Source organism: Boleophthalmus pectinirostris, unplaced genomic scaffold (assembly GCF_026225935.1).
Source record: "Boleophthalmus pectinirostris isolate CB_2022bp ecotype Guang Dong unplaced genomic scaffold, ASM2622593v1 HiC_scaffold_6, whole genome shotgun sequence".
Lineage (NCBI taxonomy): Eukaryota > Metazoa > Chordata > Actinopteri > Gobiiformes > Gobiidae > Boleophthalmus > Boleophthalmus pectinirostris.
Genome location: NW_026571447.1, coordinates 2988567 through 3011212, shown reverse-complemented (window position 1 = coordinate 3011212; position 22646 = coordinate 2988567). Strand labels below are relative to the sequence as shown.

The 22646-nt window shown below is 38.7% G+C and overlaps 1 protein-coding gene and 1 long non-coding RNA gene across 2 annotated transcripts; one reads left to right on the top strand and one right to left on the bottom strand.

Annotated features, from left to right (window-relative positions):
* Window positions 1–520: 520 nt before the first annotated feature.
* mgat1a (alpha-1,3-mannosyl-glycoprotein 2-beta-N-acetylglucosaminyltransferase a) lies at window positions 521–18799 on the bottom strand. Its single transcript, XM_020933473.2, has 5 exons — window positions 18568–18799; window positions 11236–12110; window positions 9341–9514; window positions 7941–8156; window positions 521–7135 (listed from the first exon to the last, which is right to left on the bottom strand). Exons 2-5 carry the CDS (start codon window positions 11470–11472, stop codon window positions 6437–6439), a joined length of 1326 nt encoding a protein of 441 aa, XP_020789132.2. The 5' UTR covers window positions 11473–12110; window positions 18568–18799; the 3' UTR covers window positions 521–6436.
* A 2662-nt stretch (window positions 18800–21461) lies between these two features.
* Window positions 21462–21850, top strand: LOC129411706 (uncharacterized). Its single transcript, XR_008633418.1, has 3 exons — window positions 21462–21493; window positions 21574–21649; window positions 21796–21850. It is a non-coding gene; the product is annotated as an uncharacterized LOC129411706 (long non-coding RNA).
* Window positions 21851–22646: the final 796 nt, after the last annotated feature.

Here is a 22646-nt window from a genome sequence, read left to right as displayed (position 1 = left end):
GTTACTAGTGCTTTCAGATAGTAGTCGTTTAAGATGTTGTATGATTTTCCTTGTGGATCAATAAAGTTTTAAAGGAGGTGGGTGGGTATGTTTCTTGCTTTTCTACATGGAGATAAGGGTTGCCTGAGTTGTTCCACTGCACAGCATAAAAATAATCCATCTTTTTTTAGTTGTAGGGTTTCAGTGCTAAATTATGCATATATTCTTACTGTGAGTGGGCTCACCTCTCCTCAGATCTGACCTGTACCTTGGCCTAGTGATATCATCTGCTTATCTCCATGGAAATACTTTTAACGTGGAGCAGTCTAGTAAAGCATCTCCATGGAGACAAGTATTATACTGTATACTATAGTGTATACTGAACAAGAATAGGACCAAAATGGACCAAATTAAAAAGTGATATTGTTAAAATGTACTCTTCATGTTTCATTGAAATAAAAACAACTGCTTAATATAATTTTGTTGCAATCAGGGTAGCAAACAGAGCAAGGCCCTCCAAGAACAAAAACTATTAGACACGTAAGGATAACATTGTGTGTTTATTTCAAAAATATAGGAACACAAATGTTGTAATGTGCAATACTTTTTACACACGATTTCAAATTAAACCTGGAAGCTTCGATTTACAGAAAGCAAAACAAGAATCAAGAGTGGACTTCTTCTGTGGTCATCAAACATCCATCCAGTTCACAAAGACTTCCCACTCCCCAGACACCTCCTCTAGCAATGACCCTCTTTCAAGCACTGTCAGGTCTTTTGTAAATGAATAAATGAATCAGCAAAAAATGATAAGATTCAAAATGATGGATTCCACACTTGAAAACAATATGAATTGCCCAACATGTACTTGAAAGAAGCAGTACCATTATTAAAAGGCTCTATATTATGCATTATTCAGGCAGTTGGAGAACTCACACCAAGTTGTTTCATGTTGTAACTTAAAATAATGAAAATATAAGAGAATAATGAATGATTGTGTGAAGGAAATACGTATTTAGGGTGCAGGATTTTGTATCGTCAAAGTTTATGAACTGTGTGGTAAAGGTCATTTAAAGTCAGCATGAGTCTGCTGAAAGTACATGAATGTGGAGGAGCACTTCTGGAGTACTACCTGATGATGTCATGAGGTGGGGTGAACCAAAAAAAAAAAAAAAAAAAAAGAAACAAAACACCACTCCAGGTATGTTTGAGATCAGAAAACATTAAAACTAACATAAATGCATAATATAGGACCTTTAAAGTGCATACGACAGATTTTCATGTTTTTCGAAATATTAGTTTGGTCGGACAGTACCTGTGGTAAAAACGAATCATATTTATACATCAATTCTATCCAAAACGCAGGGACAATTTATGCACCTTTACTTAAAAAAATATGGTGTTGTCATTTATTTGTATTGGTCTAATTATAACTACAATTAGATACAATTTAAACTTCATCAAAACTGTTATCGAAGCAAAATTTTGAGTTTATATTTGCATATCCTTTATGGAATACATAGTCTGACTCTAACCTGTCATATGCACTTTAATCCAGCAGTGTGAGGAGGGACCATAGACTGTATACAGAATTGGACTAAGGGAGTGTGACGTCATCCATAGCGTCCAGCTCCAGTCAAATGAAGCTCATTGAGGCCTGCTGTTATAGGGGAGAATATGGGGCAATTTTTTTTACAGATAAATAGCAAAATAAAAACCCCAGGATCACGTAGAGTGGGTTAATACGAACATTTTAAGACCAAAATGATGAGGTTCACAGCAGCAGTTACAGAGAGAGTTACATTTACATAGGCAGTCTATGGGAGGGATGTATCGACCTCCCTCTCCCCAGTCACCTCCTCCAGCTCTTACCACACACACACACACACGCAAACATACACACACACATACAAGACCACAGGCGTGCGCAGAAAAGTGGCTTATAGTCAGCTCATTGCGTTGAACATGTCGATGATGCCATGTGCACTTTTACACTTTGTATAAAAATAGAAATCTGAATGTACAGCAGTTTTCTCTCACAAACTGTTCAGGCCATACAGACGAAGGGTGGTTCACACTAGTCCTGGTTCGATCGTGGTTTAGTCGTGGTGTTGACCTGGTTTAGTCCTAGTCTAGACCAGAATGAAAGGCCCTGTACCCGACTTTTCCCCGTGGATTGAAGTGTGTTCCTCTGTGTACTGTCAGCATCTAAATATAAACCGTTTATTGTCAGATACTGCTTGTTGTTGCTAGCTTTACCATGACAACAAAAAAAACAATCTCCATTCCGGTCTCGCTCTCTTATAAACTCATCATGGTGACTAATAAATGTGCTCTGAATGCATGAGGTAAGTGAGGAATAACTTTGGAATAACACTGCAAAACTAATTCTGCTTCTTCTGCTTTTTCACGCTTTATTTTAAACCATAAAAATCAGGTACAGCTCCTTTAAAGTCCAGGTTTAGTCACAGTTTAGTCCAAATTGTATACATTGTGTTGCCATTGTAAACGCACCCTTAGTTCGACATAGATAGTTTTCTATTTGGAACATGAAAAAAGACCTGAGAACCATTTGAACACACTACATTTCCAGCATTGACACATTTAAACAATATTATTCTTCATTCAGGCTTTGATTATTAAATTTCCAGTTTTAAAATTACAACAACTAATTACATCTAAGTAATTACTTTATTATTATTACTACCGTGATCCACCCTTTAAACCACTAATATAGCGTTTTTAATAAGAAAATATCAAAACCAAGTTAAATGGTAGTAAGCTGTATGGTGTCATCCTGCAAGGCACTTAAATTCTTGTGTATCTGGTAATGTCCCAGCATTATATCAGGCTTTTGAAATCATTAATACACTTTAATTATTCTAACTTTCACTATTTGGCACTGAGCTTCATTAACTTTGAGCTTTTCATTAAAATTACAATGTTTTTTTGTTTGTTTTAACCTGATGTTTCAATTTGTCATGGCAGATCTAAGGGATTTTGGTGATGTAAACTCATTTGCAGTTTTAATCTTTTAAACTGTCAAAAGTTTTGTAAATGAGCGTATACGTACATTACCAGTCGAAACATTTGGACACACTGATTCGTTAATGTTCCGTTTTCATTTTCATAGTTACTTACATTGTAGATTCTTACTGAAGCATCAAAAGTATGAATGGAGTGTATTAAACCAAGACAATACTAAAATAAACTGAAAATAAAAAGGCGAAGGATTGGCAGTGCTGTCAACAAAGCAAAGGGTGGACACCGTGAGGATTTGAAAGTAAAGCATAAAAAATATTTGATTTAGTTAATTCACTCTTTCTTTAAAACACAGTTCTATTTATCTTGTGCTTCATATATTTGATGTCTTCAGTATCTAAAATGTAACGTAGTAAATAGGGATGGGACAAGATCTTGTGCCACAAGATCCCGCGAGACAAAAGTACCACAAGATCGTGCAAGCGTGAGAAAAATGATCTGAGATTTTTTTCCAAATGTTTATGTCTGGATTGGACAAAAACGGGTTAAGTATTGGAGAGCTACACCTTTTACGGTTCCAAAACATGGACTAGAATGGTAACAAAAATATGAAATCGAAAAAATAAAAATTGTGAGGCCAAAACTGGAAAGTGAATTGTGAAATTTATATATTAAGAATTATGTTAAAATCTCATATCTTGGTCTGTGTACCATTTGTTCTTTTGAATTTCAATTAAGAATGAAAAACAATAAAATGGGAAAACAGTTTGTTATTTCATTATTCTGTTTTAGTGTAAAAAAAAACTATTTCCAATATTTAATTTAAAATGTATTTCAAATAACACCAATCAAAAAACAGTAATTGAGCCTATTTCAATTTTGATTTACTTTATTCTCTCTGGTTTATTTGCCTCGGAAGTTCTGCTGCTAGAAGGACTTACCTAAAAAATCGTTGCAATTTTGAAGACAAACACGTCCTCTTCTTTAATAGCGACGTGTTTACTTTTGCGTCTTAGGAAGTTATTGTTGAACTCCATGACAAGAAACAAGTAGGAGGGATAATCTCTCCTTCGTTCAGTTGACACACTGAATTCACACGTGGCAGAACTTCCAGGGCAAATAAACCAGAGAGAATAAAATGTCAACATTAAAATGAACACCGAGAGCTTTTTGATTGGTGTCATTTGAAATATACCTTTTTTTTTTTAAACACTAAGACGGAAACATAAAATAAAACCGCTTTCCCATTTTACTGATTTTCATTCTTCATTGAAATTCAAAAGAACGAATGTTACACAGACCTCCCTCGTCTCGTCTCATCTTGTGGAAATTGTGTCCTTTCCCATCCCTAATAGCAAACAAAGAAAAGAAACATTAAGAGGGCGTGTCCAAACTTTTGACTGGTCATGTCTAACAGTCTGTTTTTCCTTTCAGGCTTAAAAGTCGACAAAGTGGCGTCCTAGTTTTGGTCGGTCTTGCACTCATGTGACGTGGACTCAATGTTAATAAAAGGCACAAAATGGATTCTGAAAAACTAATTATAAAGTGATCTTCTGCATTTAACAAGTAACTAAAATGGACATTCTGTTCTCCCGAGACGCAAAAGTCCACTACACGTTTGGACTTTTTCACTCTTCGATGAATGAACTGAAATCACGTCTGATCTCACGTTGGCACTGCGTTTTCGTGGTTTAACGTCAGAGGAATTACTACATTAAAAAAATACATTGTTAAGAATATGGATCAGCACGGCGGTTGAGTGGTTAGCGTTCCTGCCTCGTAGCAAGAAGGTCCCGGGTTCGGATCCCAGGACTGAGTTAGCGCGTTCTCCCCGTGTCTGGGTGGATTTTTCAAAGTTTTCAAGGTGTTTCCATCGAATGAAAACACGCACAATATTCTTATCATCCAGTAGGGTAGTCCTGACCGAGACTAGACCAACTTCTGGAGATGCAACACACGGCTGTCCCTGCATTTGACCCAAGAGACGTTGGAGGATTGGTCAAATGAAGAGGACAAATAATAAAAAAAAAAAAAGTAGGGTTGTTCCGATGCCAGGTTTATTTTGGATTTTGCATTTTGAAGTACCGTATTTTCCGGGCTATTAGACACGCTCTTAAGCCTCCAACACCATCAAAAACCGACCACGCGCCACAATCCAGAGCGCCCTGTACACAAATCCACTCGGGTGTCCCAGCACGACTTCAGTAAACTACAAAGCCGCACCACCCACAGCGCACGCAACACACACGGAGCAGACAGCGACCGTGCATCGAAAAACACCCACAGACACACTCATCACTCCACGCCGACGAGGAACAAACCGAAAAAGCGAGTCCAATGTGCCACTTCTAGACACAACTGAACACGCCGACAATTAAGCGTTCCCAGACAGCACCCTCCCTACACGCCACAACTGAACAAAGCCCAGAGTCACCGTGAACGCCACAAACAAAGTCCCACTCACCCATCCAACTGCTGGGTTTCCTTTAAAGTCCCATGCGGTTTATTTGTGAAAAAAGTTCAAAAATAGACCATTTAATGACTTATAATCCAGAGCGCCTAATAGTGCGGAAAATACGGTAGCATCATTTCCTCCACAAAAAATAAAATCTCTTGTTTTAGAGAGATGTCTCGTTTAAAATTGCTAACCCTGTAGTTTAGATCTTTTTGTCAATTCTCCTGGATGTGTTTAAAATGTGAACTTTGCGCAGAATCATAGTATTAAACAGTACAGCGCAAATCCAGTTGCAACGTGTCTCTGAAAAAAAAAAACATCAATATTTTTCCCCAATATGATTAACTCAAAACTGCAGTATCAAAGCTTAAGCCGATGCCCGCGTTGGTATCGGAACAACCCCGCAATAAAGTACATCTTAAAAAGAAGCTATCGATCCATAACAATAATGTCCTGACTTCGCTGTTGCAAAGAAACACTTTACTGTTTCTCGCGTCTCGAGTCCTTCTTTGGTCTGCTCCGCCTCTTTCACATAAAGGGCCCATTTTACTCCATTTTCTGATCTTTGTTAGAATATTGTTTCCTCATCACAAACACACCTGGAGTTGTGTTTTGTTTTGTTTCATTCGCACATTTACCACACACACAACCTCTGCAGATTTAGGCCGAGTTCTTCTGTCAAATGTTCCGCACTTGTGATGTCTTACAGAAAGTGCTCCGCTGTGCTTTTAAACTCTGTGCACCTTCACTAGAATCATTTGTATAAGTTAGAATTGTTAGTGAACTAAAAATAAAAGGAGCTTCAAAACTACCACTACATGACATCACAAGGTGGAACAGCTCATTTTAAGCTTTGGAGATGTACACAGACTTGTTACAAAAGGATTACTCAAACATGAATGAAACAAAACAACTCCAGGTCTGCTTTTGAGGAGGAAACCACATTCTAACATGGCTTAAAGCTCAAAAGAGTCATTTTAGTCTAATAGAGGACCTTTACTAAGGCTGTAAATGGACTGCTCAGCTCCACGTGGGGTCGTACTGAGTCCATCCAGGAGGTGGTGCTAAATAAATTCTCTGGCCTCTGGAAATGAAGCTGACCACGCCCCTGTACCCGGCTCTGGGCACACCAGACTTAAGGTCCTCCATGACTCCCAGGTTTTTGGCCATGATTTTGAAACTGTCTTTGCTTGAGTACTGCAGCCTAAACGGGCCAGGTCCGTTTAGTTTGCCCTGCTTCACGTCCTCATAAGAAACAAGAGGAGCGCTGTACACCTCCTTCTCAAAATTTACTCGATACGTCTCCTCTTTCAAGTAACTCAGGTCTAGCTTCGTAAAAGGCACAAATTCAGAGTTGAGTTTGATGAATTTTAAGTATTTGTCAAAAAACTGTCCCAGGCTAACTCCCTGACGTCCGAATGTTATGGTCCGTGAGATTTCGGGGCGGATGCAGGCGCGGTCTTTGCGTTGTTCCGGTTGGCGCATCCAGTCGTCCCAAAACGCCGTCGGCCATTTCGGCTCGAGCTCGTCCCACAGCTCCTTCACCAACATCCAGCCCAGACCGGGGAAGAAGTCTGTGCGGTAGAGCAGGCTGGACTTCCCCGGGTCCACGAAACCCTCGCGCCCGTTATCGTTCCAGGCAGAGACGCACCACAGGCTGGGGTCAGACCGGAGCAACGGGTGGAGTGCACGGAAGTACTCGAAGAAGTCTGGAGCCACCTGGTGGACAGACACGCACAAGACAGAATAAAAGTGTTAAACATGCACTGTATCTAAAACTTAAAGACAGCAAGTCAGACAGATACAGCGACATCTTAGATCATAAAATCTATGCATTTCTGTCATTTAATTCAAAATATATTCCATATGGCTTTGTAAAGACATCACATGAGCTAATCATCGAAATAGTATGTATTTAAAGCAACTGTATCCTGCACTCTTTCAGTTCAGAATATTCAGATCAGAGACATTTTCAGGTTAAACCAACTGGATTTCAGCATGGAAACTGGCAACCCAAATGAGAGACTCGTGTGAGGCTCATTCTGTTTTCTGATTGGATAATTGTCTTGAACTAAAACACCAAATTATAACATAAACAATTTGGCATCATGTCTAAAGTTTTTGTAATTAAGAATAAATCAACATTAAATAGTTCTATGTAAAAGCTCTATTTGATTTGTGCATGTTTAAGTCATATCTGGGGCTGAGCCAAATTTATGGAATTTAAAAACCTAAAAAAAAAAAAAAAAAAAGATAGATAGATAGATAGATAGATAGACAGACAGTTCCTTCAGTATGAAGTTGGATCAGTTTTTCTGCAGACCCAGTGGCCTCTGGAACACAATGTCACTATTACCATTAGAGGTCTCCAAAACCAAAGACTTCACTTCAGCTTCAATGTGGAAAAAGAGAAATGTATCCCTGTGTGTATCTTGACAATAGATATTTTTCATGTCATTTTAACCAAATCACAGAAAACTTGTATTGTGTTGTGTTGTCTTGTCTTGTGTTGTGTTTGTCTGACCTCCAGATCGTCCTCCACTATGACCACAGCCGTGTGCCCCAGGGTCCTGAACACTTGGTTGAGGGCCCAGCGGTAGTGTCTGGAGATCTTGTAATATCCCTGGAACTTCTTATGCTCCGGTCGCACAGGCAGGTCCCCGAGGTCGGGCTGCTTCAGGTGGGTCACTTTATCCCCATAGCTCTGGATCACAGCTGCAGTGTCCTGGTGGCCGCAGTCCTGAGAGGCAGGGGTCATTCAGACAAGACAGTTGAAGGTTTTTAGACTAATTAAAAAGTTTTAGTCAAGATCCAGTCAACTCATTATTTTTTGTTTTAATTGATACAAATCTAATTTTGTTGAGAACATTTGTAATAGTTTGTCAACCTGATTTTTTATGTATCCCTGATCAGTTGTATGTCATAGCTTCCTTCTTTTAAAATTTTAACTTATTTATTTACTAGCTTTATTTAATAGCTTGATTAAATGATTGATTGTTGTGTTCATGTGATGGTGAACCAAAGACACACTTCCACTATGGTGGACAGTAAAGTTTATGTGAATGCTTGATGAGACATATAGACGTGTTGGACATTGGTTTATGGTTTGGTTTGGGGCACTGGGATTAAAATGTGGAAACTTGTTGCTGAGGTTTTGTAATTAGACACAAACATTAGTACTTTTAGTTCCTATCCACCATTAGCCTGGCTGACCCAGCCCTGTGGCTTTTTCACTTATCGTCACCACTAGATACTATCTACACTACTGCAGTGCACTCTCACAGTGTGTCTGCTTAGGTCTGACAGAAGAACAGAGAGCACAAGAGAGTGTGAACAAAGGCTAATGACAGGAGAAGACAGAGGAGGGGGGGCAGCTGAGGAGTGGGGGAACAGGTTTCACATCTTCTACCTACTGGTATAAAGTCTAGAATACTTTTAACTTTGTTTTAGTCAGCAAAAATATGACACTGATGAATACTTAATACATAATGCTTCAGTAATCAACACTGGATTAATAAGGGTACTACAAACAAATAACAATGCATCTTCAATATTTAAAAAGGGCATATTATGTTAATACTTTTTGGAGCTTTCTTCCATGTTATAAAGTTGTTTCTTTATTACCTCTTAACCCTCCTTTTATAAGCCTCCTTACACTTAGCTGCAGAAAAGTACCCATTACACTGAGCTTTATTTTAACACAATCTGACTAGAGCAGGTTTAGTTGAAACTACAACAGGTGAGTTGATTTAGTGCTCTTCAAAAGTGTCTCGCACATAGGCATGATGTGACTACAAAGTGGAGGATCAATAGCATTTTCAAAAAAAAAATTATTAGTAACATGGTGATTTGTTTGCAGATAATATCCCACAAAAGTAAAATAGCCCAAAATACTCCGGAGGTAAACTGTAGTTTTTGTGAGACCTGTGAGACGATGATGGGGTAGAGCGTCTCCGAGGGCCGGTACTGCAGCAGCTTGTCCAGACAGCGGCGCACGGTGACGCGGTTACACGCCATCACCAGGACAGGGATCACCGCAGCAGCAGTGGGAGGAGCCAGGCGGGTGTGGTTAGACGATCTCCGCGGGAACAACTGATGCTGAAGAGGAGAAATCTGTGAGCCGGTGTGTCAGATGCCCTGTCATCCTCCCGTATCCCTGTGTGTATCTGACACACAGGGCCACACAGCCCTCCCATCCTCATATTCACTGGTTTCAGCTTCTTGCTTATTGTCAACAATATTGGCACCATTTAAAAGATGAAATATTTGATTTTAAATTGTTAATTTTCATTTTTCATCATTGTGAAAGCAATGGAAATCCCTGTGTGTCAGAACAGACGCCCTCCCATTCTCGATCTATATCCCTGTGTGCCAGATGCCCTCCCATTCTACATCCCTGTAGTGTTAGACTGAGCTGGGGACAGTAAATTTACTATTAGTTAACTACGAGTTCATTTGCATCTTCTTACAATTCTGGGCACATGCAAATAAGATTTAAAAACAGTCAAACTTGTAGGATTGGTCAATTAAAGCCCCATGCTTATTTCTGATCACAAGTTGCTTCAAATTAGACTCATGTGACAGCAGTAACGGTTTCACATACCTGTCCCCTGAACCACACCTATTTATTCATGTAATTATGTATGCTCGTGTTTAAAACGATGTGTTGTGACCGTTTTTCTGTCAACACCACAGACATGTTTGCACTTGTCAAAAGTCTCAGTGATGAGAATGATTCCCACCATCTGCTTTCACAGCACGACCACACTGTAATCAAGGGCTTACTTTTGTTTAGTAAACCTTACAGATGGATTTTGCTTTGACAAACTAACATGTGTTTTGTATAAGAGATTCGTCCATCTGTGTCTCAGTAAAAAGTATTTGGGGAAATGACTACTACTTACTACTAAGTAAGAGTAAGTTAAAGAGTAACTGTCGGAACATGGCAGCTGTGGATCCAGATTGTTTAGAATCTAGACAAACTGATGGAAGGTAAGAGATATTTTTGGGCCATTATGTAGGGCCAATTTGGATTATTTTGCCCAAATTTCAACTGACTACAAACTCACCCAGAACCTTTTTTTTTAGCACAAACATAAAGGAGAACGGTGGAGTTACATTTTCAGCTGTTGTCTCTTTGCATTTAAATGTTCAAATTAAACTTTATGCATTTTCTTTGCGCAGCAGGTCAGCTAAAACTAAAGATCATCCTGTGCTGAATATTTAAAGCCAATAGACACTGCTCTAAAAAGTGCAAATATCTTCTCAATATATCAGCTAATCAAAATATCGATCAATCTCTCTTTGAAGACTTACTCACAGAGAGTAACTAAACTTAAGTAAAAGTACTCTTACACTGTACAATATATTACTCAAGTTGGTCTAAAAGAAAGGTGTCCTGAAGCTCCAGGAAGTAGTGCTGTCACAAAACAAAAATACAAAATACTCTATTTCGATACTGAAGAATAGATTTGATACTCAATATCAATTTTGATCCTCAAATGATCATTTTAAAAAGATCATTTTTAGACAGAATGTAATTTTAAATACTAAATATTTTTGTTTATTACACCACATCTGATTGAACTCAAAATGAAACTGTTCAGGAAAGGTCATATTTTATCCAGTTAGGTAACTTTTTCTGCTTAAAAGAGTAAATGATACTAAATGATACTAATTTAGCATCAGTTAGTATCAGATTTTTGATATTTTTGACAACCCTACCAAGAAGTACAATTTAATTAAAAGATTACAAATTTAAAAGTAACTCCCCTTTAATCTAAATCTGAATCTTGTTGCTGTGAGTGAGAGTGCTTTACCAGTTTTTGGTCTTTGATTTGGAGGAGGATGTCCTTCTGTCTCTCCAGCTCGGCCTCGAAAGCGTCGGCCATCTTGAGTACGTCTTGGATGACATCGTTGGCGGGTACGTCCTCGTTCGGCTGCACGTTCTCAATCTGCGGCACCGGGTCCCGATTCCAGAGCAGCAGCACCAGCACGGCGTTCCAGGAGACGAAGAGGAACGTCCCAAACAGGATCATGGAGCGCTTTCGGATCATGGCACAGGGAGGGGAGGGGCGGGCGGGGCACAGGCAGGTTCTCCAATGGCGACGTTAAGATTATAGGCATTTAGTGTTGGGGGTTTGCACTAAAAAATGACTTTAACTGACTAAACAGGACCCATTTTTGCAGAAAGTCGATATTAATAACCACGTATTAACTATCGTGTGAGAGTGCTTCAATTGTGTGCTTAAAAAACTCTTTAGAACCTTTAGAGTCCTGGTTGAGTCCTTGACTAATGCTTTGCCAAAATGTGTAATTATCATATACTGTAGTCCATTTCCTGTGCTAAGATAATTTTATGAAAATTCTAATGTATAAATCTACGTATATAATTTACTAAGGAATTCCTGGGTGTTGTCTGATACGTGACACCAAAACTGAAAATAAAGGATGGAGGATGTTTGGATGGAAAACGATATGTTGCTTGAGGAAAAAAGGAGCGGGATATGGGAGGGGCCGTGTGTCATAGAAGCATGATATGAACAGGTCAGGCAGGTGTCCAGGAAAGATCTAGGTTATTTGGATATTAGCAGACAAAGAGGAGCAGCGACAGGAGGAGGAGGAGACGTGTAGAAGACAGGGATCATTTTGGATTAAAGATGGCCGCTCCTCAAACTGAAAACTGCATTTGAGTCTGGAAACACAAAAAGACAAAACACAGATTAACGGATTTTCAGATTAATGACAGATGGACAGACAAAGATAGATATGGCTGAATAGAGACGTGTATCTGATTTTTTATGTATTAAAAACTTTTAAAATGTTTTCCCCTACAAATGACAGATTACATACCCCAAAATGTAGTCTGTACCGTAATCCATTAAATTACTTAAAGTGAGTAACGTAATCTGAATACTTTGGATTACTTGATATTGTCATGCTTTTTAAAACTACATGAATGTATCAACCACATCCTGAAAATTCATGTTTGTTTTCTTCAAATTGTCTGTTGAGCCCAAGTCTCCATGAACAGACTTTTGTTTTCTGTAGAGAAGACGAGGATATCTTAATATCAGATGTTTTGTCTGCTAAAAGAAAATAAAAGGCCAGTCTTTCCTTAACCATATTAAAAAAATATTATTGATAGAGAAATGATTTTTATATGAGATCACTGCTGCCTTAAATTATGTCCACCTACTGTTAGTGTCAGATGGTTTAGTCCTGGTTTAGTCCTGGTTTAGTCCTGGTTTAGTCCTGGTTTAGTCCTGGTTTAGTCCTGGTTTAGTCCTGGTTTTAGTCCTGGTTTTAGTCCTGGTTTTAGTCCTGGTTTTAGTCCTGGTTTTAGTCCTGGTTTTAGTCCTGGTTTAGAGGCGCACGGGAGCACAGTGGTGTCCGCGCAGTACGGAAGGAGACGTGGTCAGTTCGTTCTCAGGTTGATGAAGATGATGAAGGTGTGTTTGTGTGTGTTTGTGTGTGTGTGTTTGTGTGTGTTTGTGTGTGTTTGTGTGTGTTTGTGTGTGTTTGTGTGTGTTTGTGTGTGTTTGTGTGTGTTTGTGTGTGTTGTTTGTGTGTGTTTGTGTGTGTTTGTGTGTTTGTTTGTGTTTAGGTGTGTTTAGGTGTGTTTAGGTGTGTTTAGGTGTGTTTAGGTGTGTTTAGGTGTGTGTGTGTTTGTGTGTGTTTGTGTGTGTTTGTGTGTGTTTGTGTGTGTTTGTGTGTTTGGTGTGTTTAGGTGTGTTTAGGTGTGTTTGTGTGTGTTTAGGTGTGTTTGTGTGTGTTTAGGTGTGTTTGTGTGCGTTTGTGTGCGTTTGTGTGCGTGTCCCCTCATGTGTCAGGTCACTATAGCACAGTAGTGCAGATATCATGAGTGGATGTAGGTTGTTTTCATCATTGCCAATAGCTCCGGTTTAGCATTAAACTTGTAGGCGATTTGATATTTGTTATTTTTTATATCTCATGTCAGGAGAAGTGGGTGGTCGGCGTACCCACGTGTACCACGCCTACCAAACACCCATCCCTCTCTTCTTTAAATACAAAGTGATGTCTGAATTTCCAAGACACAAATGCGTTTTTGCCCGTGCCCTGCTGACTCTGTTCTACTGGCTCTTCGACCTCGTCCACGACGTTTACATCGCTCTTATTGCGTGTGTTCTGTGTGGCTTTCCAGCAATGAGTGGAATTACAGAAATAAAAAAGAAAAATAAATGGGATATAGCCCAAAATGTGAAAACAGGAAAATACCACCATGTAATCCATTTATTGTAATCCAATTACCACTCACTAAAACAGTAACTGTAAATGAATACAGTTACTCACAATTTGTACTCTGATTACGTAACTCCAGTACATGTAATCTGTTACTCCCCGACACTGATTAAAAATGTGAAAAACACATGAAAACTACATTTTAAATGGTTTGCAGTGGAGTTATTTCCCACTTACCATGTGCATTCTAATCCTTTTCCTGATTCTTAAACAATAAAACGCTTTATAATTAGATGTGCACAGCATGCAAGAGCTGCTTATACAATAGATTAGGCCCTTTAAAGCAGGACTACATTGCAAAATCAACTTTTCAGAGTTCTTAACCCCACGCCATTTCTCACCTGAAGTTGTATTTGGAGTGATTCATGCATGTTTAAGTCATATTTAATTGTTTATTTTCAAGAAGCCATTTTGCTGATCAACTCCTGTTTTACCCACCACCGGTACACACCCACTGCTTTCTAAAGAAAACAGAATGTGATGGTGTCAGTATCAGTATTGAGTGTATTCCTCAGTATTAGAAATTAAGTTTCTAGTTTCAGTATCATGACAACAAAACAGTTCTCTTTTGTACTTTGTCCTTCTACTGGTTTTATGTAAATGTAGTGATCATTACAGCCCCCTCCCCCTCCTCTGACACACAGGAGATATCCAGTTTTACTTCTGCTTTTTCCATTCAAACAAAAATTCTCCCTTCAAAACAAGAGTTGTGGTGAAACTGTCCAGTGTCAACAAGTAAGGGTGGCTCAAATGGACCTTGATTCCTTGTTTTTTTTTTTATTTTATTGTCACTAGCCAACTACAGAAATTATAAAAAACATAATCATTATCTGAACGACAGATACTCTAAAACACATACAAAAAGACCTTATGAAAACAGACAATGACATTACTAATAAATACTAAACTATTTTGGATTTTCGTCAGTAATATACCTGTTTTGTAAATATTCACACACTTCGAAGTCAGCTCCTGTTCCGGAAGTAAAATTCCACTCACATTTTCCTCATAGGCTGCGTTCAGACTGCAGCCTCAAGTGACCCAAATCCGATTTTTTGGCTTCTATGTGACCTGTATCCGATCTTTTAATGACAGATCCGATTTTTTCAAATGCGACCCAGGCCACTTGGATATGTGCTCCTGAAACCAATACATATCTGATCTTGTGACATGTGACTTCAGTCTGAATGGCCAAAGCGCATTCATCCACCTACACATTATCAACAAGCCACAAACGTCACTATTCTGCGCTGATGTAGGTGAAAATTGTTAATGATCTCCGTGTCACTGAAGTGAAGCACATCACCACTCACCACTCTTGGCTCCGTCTCCACATCCACACGTTCCTTTCAACGGACTGAACCACAAAACACCACGACCAAAAACCTCGTCCTTCTCCTTCTCAATCTCCTCTTTAAAACAAGTAAGTTGTTCATGTTCTGGCTCCGGTACGAGAGGAACTTTAAAATCTCCAGGTGCTAAATGCTCGCGTCCATGTTTGGACAACTTCTGTAAACACAGAGACGCTCACTGCGGTTGACGTCGTGTCTCCAGTGCACATGCGGGACACTTTTGGGCCGTTTAATGTTCACACAGGGGATCACATACAAGTCGCATTTAATTGGAAATGTGAACGACCTCGCAAAAACTTCAGATTTCACAAAAAAATCGGAATTGAGCGTTAAGCCCTGCAGTCTGAACATAGCCATAGACTTCAAATATTAGTTCAAAGACATCGCAGAGACTAACTAGCTACGAACTATCTAATATCCATAACATGGTTGGTTCAAGTCCAAAAAGCATGTCTAAAACGCATGATTCTTTAAAATGTTTTGATAACACAGCAGTTTAAAATCTGTTTCTGAAATTTTAACTTAAAATGATAGGTCTTCTGGTCATTTGTTAACGTAGCTGATAACTTTTAATATAATTTTTTCCTCATTGTTCAGCTCCATTTAGAAGCCTTCTTATTTCAACCTTTATTGTTTAAAAATGTGTTTAGAAAATCCACAATTATTACAAGATTAATTACTTATTTTATATTTAATTATCAATTCATTATTTGATTTCTTGATTTGATTATTTGAATTATTTAATTTTTGAGTTAAAAAAATTTATCTTGACTTGGACAAGACAATTACTACTAGTGTTGTCACAATACTAAAATTTTAAAATGTATTTCAGTATTAAGGAATAGACTAGATACTCAATACCACAGTGATAATAAAAATGTGATGTGAAACTGTGATTTTCAACATTAAGTCATGGTACTTTCTTTTCTATTCCCATGTGTCTTATATGTCCTTAATCCTTAGTGGTGTAGTAGGTTCCATACTTGTCCATGTGTGTGTACTAGTCTATGTGTCTTCTACTTGTTCTGATACAGCTCAAGATCATTCTAAAGACATTCAGGAAAGGGTCAGTTCTATTCTACATTTTTAGTACTGACATCTGCTCAAATGAGGATCTAGTTTCAAAGGTAGTTTTAGGACTTTTGACAAGCCTATGGCAGTCCATCAGAAATGTTCTAAAATCAGCCTGTCTTCACTCAGGTTCTTGCATCACACTAATCTATGAGCTGTAAAATGAAAGTGATTTTGGATTTATTGCGCACATCCAGGGACTTTCCAAATGCATGTCAACAGAACAAGTGCTCATGTTTTATCAGTCTGTGGTTTGATAAGAACAATCAGCAGAATCACATGCAAATTGCAAATATAGCTTTTATAATGAGATAAAACTCATTCAAGACTGCTACGCTGAACACTGCTGTTTCATGGTATCTATATCCACGAACACAATCAAGAGACAACACAAAGCCAAGTTACAGGTCATATTGTGGAGAAACAAATAAAAGAACACATACTGCGCTTGAGTTTGCTATATCTTTGACAAAAGTGGATTACAAATCACACTATAATGACTTAATAAAAGGACCAGCTTCTACTGACTTCCACATTAGAAAACTACTTTCCTACGCGTATCACTAATTAAGAAAATAAAGTTGGAGAACAAAGTAAGCACGTCACAGGGGATGTGCACCGGTGGCGGTGAAGACAGGAGTTAATCTGTAAAATGACATCTTGAAAATAAGTGTTTAAAGTTTGCTTAAGCATGCACGGATCACTCTAAATACAATTTAGAATCAATGTGAAGGAAACTATTCTGTCCATTTTACAGAATAGGTCTGCTTTAACTTATTTTCAGACAATAACCACACCTGTAATTTAATAACTGCACAATAGGTAAGTTTGATGCCACACTGCAAAACATTACAGTCAAAGCAATAATATCTCCTTGAACACAAACTGATGGTGGACCCTAATGTTTTTCGGTGTCCTGCTGAGCTTTGAGGTTCCTGGCACCCACACTGGACACCGAAACATATGATCCTGCTTTGTACACTGTGCACATGGCCTCACACTTGTCCCAGTCTCGGGACGAAAAGCGGGGAATTTCTTGTACAAATCATCGTTAAATGCGCATTTGCACTTCCGCATGTTGCAGACTGACCCACTGTTTGTGTCTGCTCGCTCCTTCTGAGTTACAGAGAGCTACATCAGCCGCTCAGTTTAATGGCCCAATGAAAGGTAATGAAAACCCGGACATTTGCATCACTTTATAAAATAAAACCCGGGCGGCCAGGACAGAACGTGAAAAACGGACATGTCCGGAGAAAAACAGATGTTTGGTCACCCTAGACTATGCACAGCAACCTACATTTGGTTTGACAATTAAAAATGAACATAATTGACGAAATTCTTAATGATAAGTTATCGATTAATCAACTAATCATGCCCATCCCTACTGGGTATCGTTAAAAAGTTGCCAATACGATACAGGGGCCACGGTACGATACACCTCAATACACTGAGCTTTCGATTCAAAACAATGTTTCAAATCGATTTAATATGATTCAGTTAAAAATAATGTCTAAATCATTGATCATTTCTGGTGCAAACTGAATATGAAACACACCCATTTTAATCATCGAACATTATTTTGTTTTAATTAATTAATCATTGCATTTATATAGAGCCTTTCAAGATATCCAAAGCAGACTGACGGAAGCGAGGCTGCCAATCTGCGCAACTGGCCCCTCTGACCACCACCAACACACACACACACACACACACCACTTTCTTACTAGACAATGTGGGTGAAGTGTCTTGCCTAAGGACACAACAACAGTGTTTGCCTCTGGAGCCTCACTGTGTGTTCATATATTAAATGTGCTGCGTAAACAAGTTTCCTTCCTCTGCACAAACAAAACTGTAGCACTATAACAAAATACTTTTTCCACTCTTGGCGATATATTGATACAGCAGCCCACGATATCGATACTGTATCATCACATTTAAACGATATTTATGTCGATATTTCAATATTTTTGCACACTCTTAACTCTAATACTTTTTTCTTACTTTTTACATTTTTTTCTATATCATTAACGTGTTTGTGAAGTTTCTATCTTGTAACGGAAAGTTTGATTTCCTGTTGGTAAATAGCAAAGGTCATTGGTCCATAAAGTTACGGGCGGTTCATTAAACATGACACGAGGCGATACAAGGACAGGCTTACTTCTCTAGGAAAATATACGATTTTTACATGTTTCTTTGTGTATTTTGCATTTGTCGTAGGCGTAAATATCCCGTTTCACCTCGTTAGTTTGAGTTTGCATTGAGGAGGTTACGTCGGCATTGGAGGTGACGCTTTCGGGCATGGATCGATATTTCACTCACCTGTAGCTGCTTCGGGACAGATCACACTTTTACGGGATAAAATAAAGTGAAGACACGTTAAATTCACCCGGTTTCAACTTACAACAGAGCAGCTTAAACATATGTCCCGTAGTTAGAAGAAAAAGACGATAAAACCTGCTCGCTTACCCAGCCTGTGTCCACTTCTCCCTCTGCGCTTTTCGGGCATTTCTTCGCTATTTTCTCACGATGACATCCGAATCTCTTTCACCAAATCGTGATCCCCTCGTCCGAAAAAGTGTCCACTAAGTATTCGTCCGGGATCGGGTTGGTTGAGAGTAGTTTTTCTTGTTTTTTCGGCCGCAGACTGAAGGAGGAGGAGAGGAGGAGGAGAGGAAAAGTAACACGACAACTTCCGGGATCTCCGAGAGGAAGTCCCGCCCCCACCTGTCAACGTGAGGAGTTACGTAACACTTCTCTAGAACTTTTGTTGTTCAAACATATTTATTTTTATATCATGTGGAAAGTGTGACGAGATGTTCACAAGTTAAAAATGGGATAGAGTCGGACTGGGGGGTAATAATAAAATGTCTGTAAATCATTTGAGAGACTTGTGTAAATTCTAACTTTTATTGTTTTAGTTTTTATTGATTTATTGTTTTAAAGGACTACTCCAGGACTAAAGCAGGACTAAAACAGAACTACACCAGGACTAAAACAAGACTACACCAGGACTAAAGCAGGACTACAGGACTATAAAACAGGACTACACCAGGACTAAAGCACAGGACTAAAGCAGGACTAAAACAGAACTACACCAGGACTAAAGCAGGACTAAAACAGGACTAAAGCAGGACTAAAACAGGACTAAAGCAGGACTAAAACAGCAAAGCAGACTAAAACAGGACTAAAGCAGGACTAAAACAGAACTACACCAGGACTAAAGTAGGACTACACGGACTACACATCAGGACTAAAGCATGACTAAAACAGGACTAAAGCAGGACTAAAACAGGACTAAAGTAGGACTACACATCAGGACTACACCAGGACTAAAGCAGGACTAAAACAGGACTAAAGCAGGACTAAAACAGAACTACACCAGGACTTAAACAGGACTACACCAGGACTAAAGCAGGACTAAAACAGAACTACACCAGGACTAAAGCAGGACTAAAACAGGACTAAAGCAGGACTTAAACAGGACTAAAGCAGGACTAAAGCAGGACTACACATCAGGACTAACAGGACTTAAACGGACTAAAGCAGGACTTAAACAGGACTACACCAGGACTACAGCAGGACTTAAACGGACTAAAGCAGGACTACACACCAGGACTAAAGCTGGACTTAATCAGGACTAAAGCAGGACTTAAACAGGACAAAAGCAGGATTTAAACAGGACTAAAGCAGGACAACACCAGGACTACACCAGGACTAAACCAGGACTAAAGCAGGACTTAAACAGGACTAAAGCAGGACTAAAACAGGATTACACCAGGATTACACCAGGACTAAAGCAGGACTAAACCAGGACTACACCAGGACCAAAACAGGACTAAACCAGGACTACATCAGGACCAAAACAGGACTAAACCAGGACTACACCAGGACTAAAGCAGGACTAAAACAGGACTAAAGCAGGACTACACCAGGACTACACCAGAAGTACACCAAGACTAAACCAGGACTGAACCAGGACTAAACTAAACCAGGTCTAACCCAGGACTAAACAAGAAAAAAACAAGGACTGAACTAGGATTGAACCAGAACTAAACTAAACCAGGAGTAAACAAATACTAAACCAGGTCTAAACCAGGACTAAACAAGGGGACTAAACCAGGAATAAAACAGGATTAACCAGAACAAAACTAAGAATGAACCAGGACAAAACTAAACCAGGACGAAACCTGAACTAAAGCAGAACTAAACACAAACTTAACAAGGACTAAACCAGAACTAAACCAGAACTAATTCAAGACTAAACCAGGACTAAACCAAGACTGAACCAGGATGAAACCTGAACTAAAGCAGGACAAACTTAACAAGGACTAAAGCAGGACTAAAACCAGAACCAAACCAGGACTAAACCAGGGTTAAACCAAGACTGACCCAGGATGAAACCTGAACTAACGCAGGACTAAACAAAAACTTAATGAGGACTATCTTTTAGTCCAAACAGGAGTGACACTGGGACAGAGTCGGATTGGCTGGTAATAATAAATTGTCAGTAAATAATCTGAGAGACTTCTGTAAATTCTACTTTTTATTGTTGTTTTTAATTGATTTCTTGATTTATTTTGCAGTTTTCAGGTGTGATTTGTTTGGTTTTTGCTGTTAAACAAGTCTCTCACACATAAAATTGTGTTCAGTTTTTCCGTTACTTACTCTCACCTCATTTTGTAGCATTTGAGTTTTCAGACCATTTAAAAACTTGTTTTGTCTGTATGCTGAGTGTGGATTGTGTGGGTGACAGTAGCTCAGTTGATACACTGAAAAAATGGTCTGAGAGGAGTTGCTCAAATTGCAAAAACTAATTTGACAACAATAACATGACTTTTTTACATTTCTCTGTCCAGCATGTTTAAATCTTACAAAGGTCACATGATTGTGGCCGATGTTAAACCTGCATGTTTTAATCAGGTTGAGGAAACATGACTTTATTATAATCTGTGGTGAGGCTCCTCCCTCTGGAATTCTCCTCCTCAAAACTTTTGGAGGGAAAATTCAAATGTAACAGGACACAGGACAGTTCCAGGAGCAGAGACACACAGTGTGGAGCAGGAGGATTATGAGAACTGATCTGGAGGTGAGACTTTTCAAAGGTTTTATATGTTTCTCTGGCCTAGAATGTCGTCATTGTTAAAACATGTTTCTGGTGTTTTATTTGAAATTAGAGTTAATGTAATGACAAATTGTCTTTGACTGTCCATCTACAAGAGTGTGACAGTTGGACTCAGATTTGAATGTGTTTGTTCCAGAGTCGTCTACAAACACAGAGTGACGTCCAGAGCTCTGCTGGAGCTGAGGGGATGTTCATGAATGTTCTATCTGATGTTTCAGAAAAAAGGAAGATGTTTGAGAACCAACAAAACACAGAGCACAGATGAACAAAGTAAATAACTCAACTAAAATGATTTTAAACACATTTTTCAAAACGAACTTCCTTTTGAAACAGTTGTTGTGTTTCTACAGGGTGATGTGGCACTAGGAGACTTTATACCAGATGCCCTCCCTGTTACTGCGTTTAGAGGAAGAAAAGCAGCACATGGTGAGTTTTGTTTCTGCAGATACACTTCTAATGTTCTTGTGATTCTGTTCTGGTCCGTTATAGGTACTTTAAATGTATTTAAACATGTACAACAGAGTAGATCATCAGAATGTGATCATCATGTGTTATTCTGTGTCCACAGGCAGAGACCAGAGCTTCTTCACTGGAATAAATCTTCACACTGTCCAGCTCCAAACTGTGTGTCTCTGTCCCTGTGCTCTCTGTGTGTTTGATTCTGTTTAAGACAATACAGAACTGTGGAAATCTAACGACTGTTTTTGTATTCTTTTACAGAATTAGATCAATTAAATTAAATTATACAGACTTATGCATTTCACCATAAGGCAACATAAGATAAATATGCATATTCAGCATGATTTGATCAAATTTCATCAACATGAAAAAGTGACATTCATGTTATGAGAAAAATATGTGTATAGGGGATCAAAATAAGTTTCAAACCTAAACATAATTTTATTGCATGCACCCGCTTTCCATAAGTTTTTTACACCAATCCAGCAACCTTTTTTTTTCAGTGTACAGTGTTTTTCCACTGGTTTGAAGGTTTGTGCACTGAAAAAAAAAAGGTTGCTGGATTTGCATAAAAAAGTTATGGACAGCGGTTGCATGCAATAAAATTATGTTTAGGCTTTGAAACTTTTTTCGAACCCCTCTAAACATATTTATCTCAGAACATGAACATCACTTTTTCATGTTGATGAAATTTGATCAAATCATGCTGAATATGCATATTTATCTTATGTTACCTTATCATGAAATGTATAAGTATGTATAATTTAATTTAATTGATCTAATTCTGTAAAAGAAAACAAAAACAGTCTTTAGTTTTCCACAGTTCTGTATTGTCTTAAACAGAATCAAACACACAGAGACACACAAGTACAGAGACACACAGTTTGGAGCTGGACAGTGTGAAGATTTATTCCAGTGAAGAGGCTCTGGTCTCTGCCTGTGGACACAGGAATAACACATGATG